General features: G+C 29.6%; 1 protein-coding gene across 1 annotated transcript; it reads left to right on the forward strand.

Annotated features, from left to right (window-relative positions):
- The first annotated feature begins 4,115 nt into the window (after positions 1 to 4,115).
- LOC108211342 (transcription factor TCP7) lies at positions 4,116 to 5,267 on the forward strand. The gene is given in 2 exon segments (XM_017383289.2): positions 4,116 to 4,419; positions 4,421 to 5,267. Coding segments are annotated over 2 exon segments (987 nt in total). The 5' UTR covers positions 4,116 to 4,137; the 3' UTR covers positions 5,126 to 5,267.
- The last annotated feature ends 733 nt before the right edge of the window (positions 5,268 to 6,000 follow it).

Raw genomic sequence — 6,000 nt, forward strand, 5'->3', positions numbered from 1 at the left:
GTCTGATGAAGTCGTTGTCTATAATTATAGTTAATGATTGAGAAAAATGATATATACGTCATAGATGTGTAATTGTGTTTCGTATATCAGTTTATTATTATTACGATAACCTTTTTTTTATAAGGGACCCAATTATTTTTAAATTATAGCTTTAACAATAAAAATGCCCATGTTAAAATTATAGATATGATATATTATATTTTAAAAAATCAAATAATTATTACAAAATATATATATTCAACATAAAATGCAATAAAGTTTTGAAAATAAAAAATTAGTTTATAAATAATATTTTAATTCTTTAATCAATTAAGCATTTGAATTATGAATCCATCAAGATAACTGAGAAGGTACTCCCGCTGTCCCACTCATTTCATAACATTTTTTTTGAATTCTCGACACACACTTTAATGCACCTATAAAACATAATTCTAACATTGTTCTAAATTTTTCTATTTTTGAATAAAAATTAAGCATTAAATTTTTATTCGAGAAAAAAATTCAAAAAATTTATAGAACTATACTTTATAGGAACATTAAAGTGCGTGCCACGCTCCTATCCTCCAATGTTAAGAATTGAGCGGGACGGGGGGAGTATAATTTAAAAATAGAAATTAATTTAATTAAAATTTATTATTATTATAAAATAAAACAAACTATTCATTTAAAATATGATTAAGTTAAAGTCCCGTGGCTTTTATGCTAGTAATTGTAAAAAGATAAAAATAATGGCATGAAGCCCCACATAATGAAAAAATTATGAAACTCCAAAGTTTTATTTTATAGAATTCAACTATCGAATCAGGAAATTTACACGCAACAGTTATGACCTCTTGGAAAAAATGTTTTTTATAGTAAAATTTTTAGTACCTGATTAATATTAATTAGAATTATATATATTAATATTGTAATAACATACTAATGAAATTTTAGTTTGAATATTTTAATTTAATTTGAAGATAATGGTTCATGATTTCAATAAAAATCCAATTACATGTATATATACATATACATATATATAGATATACATATACATATATATAGATATACATATACATATACATATACATATACATATACATAGATATATATATATATACATATACATATACATACATATATATATATATACATATATATATATACATATATATATATATATACATATATATATATATATACATATATATATATATATATATATATATATATATATATATATATATATATATATATATATATACGAACTAATGAGTCAATCGGATATATGATTTTACGAATCGTAAAAAAAAGTTATATGATTCTAATATAATTGAATATCTGAAATTTAGATATATTATTTAGTTAAATCAAAAATGAAATTAATTATATATAAAAAGTAGTTAGCTTATATATTATTATTAAATTTAGTTGTATTTTGACTCGTCATAATTAATTTTATAAATTATCAATCAATTAGTAACATCTTTAACATATGTACACTCTTTTTTTTTTTTCTTATTTTCATTCAGACTAATAAATATCTATTATTCTGTTAGTTTTCATAAGTAAAACCTTTCATCATCTAATTGGCTATATATTATTTTAAAAATATTGAATATTCTGACTTCACTTCGATATCACAAATTTAAATATTTCAAATTGATAAATTCATCAACATCACGTCATTTAGACATAATTACTAGAATCTACTTTGATATCTTCATTTTTATCCTCGTATCAATGAAATATATTTAAAAATTGAGTGACATGTTAGATCCATGTTCATAAGTTTCAAAGAAACAACAATTGATAATAGTTCAATGGTAATTGAATGCATAGCACACCCAACAATTATAGAAAACAAATATCAAATCAAGTAAAACCAGGATAAAAAGATTTTCAAGAAATAGTCTTCAATATTTTAGTTGGTTTGTTCAATAGCTTGAGCTATTTATGTAAGTTTTCTTAAGAAATACATGTAGAAAATCTTAATTTAGGTGTTGTTTATTTTGTGATTTTGTCTTACAATTCTAATTAAAATGTGTTAACATATTACGATAGTATACTATATTATAGACAAATGCACATACAACTTCATACTTTTACGAGAATCAAATAATAATAAAGTAGAAACAATTATTTTCATACCAATTTTTGTGCTGTTTCATTTTGATAAATATTTGTATTTCAAATGAATTTCTTATAATGTTCAAAAATATTTCATCCGAGTTGGTATACTTTTATGGAATAATCAAGTCAACTTTGTCCGTCCTAACTTTCAAATTGACGATGATTTTTGTGAGAAGACAATTTTTATCTAATGGGAAAATAGATTTTTTTGCCACCCAACTTATTATTTATTTAGAAACCTACCACTGAACTATAATTTTTTCCTTTTTTATCACTAATGTTAGGTTCAGATTTTTTTTTATCACTAAGATTAGGTTCGGATTTGATTATCAACACTATGTTATTCATTTTAGCATTATTAAAATATAGTGTTAGTCTGCAATATTATGGTGATATGATATGTGTTATATCTTTATACTCCCTCTGTCCTCCTCATTTTTTTACGTTACTTTTTGACACGTTTTTCCATGCTTATTGAAAGTATAGTTCCATAATACTTTTTTAAATTTTTTTATCTGAATAAAAGTTTGATGTATAAACAAAAAAGAAATTTTCTTAAAAAAAGTTACGAAACTATACTTTATTGAAGCCTCAAAAAACGAGCAAACATTGTATGTAAACTATTGAAAGGGACGGAGGGAGTATGTATTATTACATATGTGTCCTAGGTAGTTTACTATGGAGGACCAGAGTTAGACACGCATTTCGGGACTCTTAAAAAATTTGGTTTCAGATATTATTTTATTTTATTTTTTCAGAATAAAATTTAACATTTGAATTTAAAGTTGGTTTTTTTTTCTTAAAAAAAAACGTTGGATTTTTTTGGTCACTAACGTTAGATTTTGATTTGATTATTAATAATATGTTACTTTTTTAGCATTATAACAATATAGTGGTAGTCTACAATATTATGGAGTACTACATATAAAAATATCGACATATATCAGATCATCATTGTATCGTAGACTATCACTATATTTTAATAATGTTAAAATGAATAATATAGTGTTAATAATCAAATCCGAACCTAACGTTAGTGACAAAAAAAATTCGAACCTAACATTAGTGAGAAAAAAGAAAAAAATTATAGTTCAGTGGTAGGTTTCTAAATAAATAATAAGTTGGATGATAAAAAAATCTATTTTTCCTTATCTAATTATAACTCAATATAACATTGTTGATTTATTCTTTATTCATTCATTCGTTGACAGTGTTATTATATGATTAGTTGATAATCACATTATTCATTCATTGACGCTTAAAATTATGTGCTGACCTTCATTTCACTTGCATGAGTTTTGTGTTTTAAAATATTTTAAATTTGTTATCATATCTTCATATTTATTGATAGGTTGAAATTAATTGGTCGAGTCTAAAATTATTCGTCCTAGTTGATCGAAAATAATAATCTTAAAAGTCTTCAAATTGTTCACCCATTAATACTTAAAAATATTTGTTGATATAGTACCCTCAACAGTTATTGCCTCGTTTTGATTTATCACAAAATAAAATTATAATTAAAATAGGAAATAATCGATTGAGATATAAATGGATATATTTATAAGAATGATTTTAACTAAATTAGTGGCAAATTCAAATATAAAATTCTATATTCAACAAATTTATTTATATTTAAATTTTGTTGATTCTAAAGAATAACTGACTAACCTCTTAGGCATGCTAGTGTTTTTTCTATATCATTAGAAATTTAATATTCAAAATAAATTATTACCTGATTGATTGATTATAAGAGAGTGCAACTCGAAAAGATAAATCATAAAGGGTCTCCAACCAAATAAAAGGAGAAGACATAAAAATGTTTTGATAATATACGAACGGGTTATACTAGTCATCATCTGTCGACATGACTGAATAACATGCCCAATATGAAATGAATTATCACACCTATGTTAAAAAAATAGGAGAATACATGAAGATCGATAATGCATAAATTTCAAAAAAAATTTCAAAAAATTGTTTCGGAACAATTTGAACCAAATTAAAAATCAGTTATCCGAAGATTCGATGATCACATCACTGCATCCCGTCGTCCTTACCTTACCCGCATGGCTTATATCAAGTACTGCACCCCTATCATTAATATACTCTATTATATTATTGTTATTACTTCAAAGATCACTCTATTATTACCCCACAATATATATAAATACACTCCAATATATCCATCCCCATCTTTCTTCCCTACAAAATAAACCAGTTTCCATTTTTATCTCTTTCCACTTTCCGTTTTTCTCCTTCATCATTCCCCATGTCATCTCCACCACCGCCACCACTTCCGGACTCCCAGAAACAACTCGCCACCGCCACACCCACCAACGGGACAGTCGCCGTGAAAAAACCTCCAGCCAAAGACCGCCACAGCAAAGTCGACGGCCGAGGCCGCCGTATTCGCATGCCGATAATATGCGCCGCTCGCGTCTTCCAGCTCACAAGAGAGTTAGGGCACAAGTCGGATGGCCAGACCATAGAGTGGCTGCTCCGGCAAGCTGAGCCGTCGATCATCGCCGCCACCGGCACCGGCACAACTCCGGCGAACTTCTCGACCGTCTCGGTATCTCTCCGTAACTCAAATAACTCTCTCTCTGCTCCGTTAGAGCAAAAGCAAGCGCCGCAGCTGAACCAACACTTGTTTACGCCGACGCCGTTTATCCTCGGGAAGCGTGCCCGAGAAGAGGATAGTATTAGGGCCGGTGAGGAGAAAAGTGATGAAGTTAGTGAACACAGTGTGGGCCCGGCCGGTGGGTTTTGGGCCTTGCCGGGTCGGCCGGACTATGGGCAGGTGTGGAGCTTTGCGGCCGGGTCGGATATGGTGGTCCCCACGCCGGTGAATATGAGCCAGCAGAATAGGTATATGCAAGTGCAGGGGGAAGCTTCGGCGGCTAGGGTTGGGAATTATTTGCCGATTACGCAAGGGCATTTGAATTTGTTGGCGTCGTTGTCGGGGTCGCATCAGCAATCCGGTGGAGGAAGGAGAGAAGAAGATCATCACTGAATTTGGATAAGAATTTCAAGTGTTTATATATAGTTTTGTGTTTGTGTGTTTTCGTGTGTGATTGTTGTTTTTGTTAATTATGAACTTGTGTGAAGTAATATGTTTGGTAATTATTTAGATGTTATGCAATTTGTTTAAGTAATTTGTTAGAGTTGTTTTGAATTACGCGTATTTTGGTTTCGTACTAGAATTTTGGTGTGTTTGCTTAGAGTCGGGTTTCTACTATATCCCAGTTGTAAGCGTGTGGGGAGATAAATTGTCTATAGACCTTAATTCTGAAGGTGTAGTTTAGGCTGTTAAAGATCAAATATGTTTTTGGTCGCAATTTTCGATTTGGCATACCATATATGTTGACCGTATCTGGTGAGATCTACTGGAGCAATGATTAAAAGTCAGTGTTTTTTTTTTCAAAGGTCATACTATGGAGACATTTGTTTCAAGAATTGGTTGTTGGCCACAAATTCTGTCTTGGGTATTTGATTTTTAGCGTTGATGAATTCTTGGAAGAATGAAGTGGTTGGGTAATTCATTAATGTTCGGGTGAGATACATAATTGAACTCTTGGCTGAAAATTCAGCAAGCTGTGGTGGTTTAGTGAGGATGCCGTAGTGTTAATTTGGACCAGTGGTTAGGTAGCTTTGAGATTGTTTTTTCTGCTATGATGTTCTTGAATGTTGATCTCTTGCAGTTTCTAGATGATTCTTGGTGACTCTTCCCAGTGTTCAACTCTTTCCTTGTGCAGCAGAGCAAGGTTTTTGAATCGGGCAGGTTGCTTTGCTACTCTCGCTCCAAAGAGTCCTTTGTTATAATGTAAGAGCAATTGTCCTCTGTAGTTTTACATACTGAATAAGATTTTACTGTTAATTTGTGACTTG

The sequence above is a fragment of the Daucus carota genome, chromosome 1 (genome assembly GCF_001625215.2).
Source record: "Daucus carota subsp. sativus chromosome 1, DH1 v3.0, whole genome shotgun sequence".
In the NCBI taxonomy this organism is placed as follows: Eukaryota; Viridiplantae; Streptophyta; class Magnoliopsida; order Apiales; family Apiaceae; genus Daucus; species Daucus carota.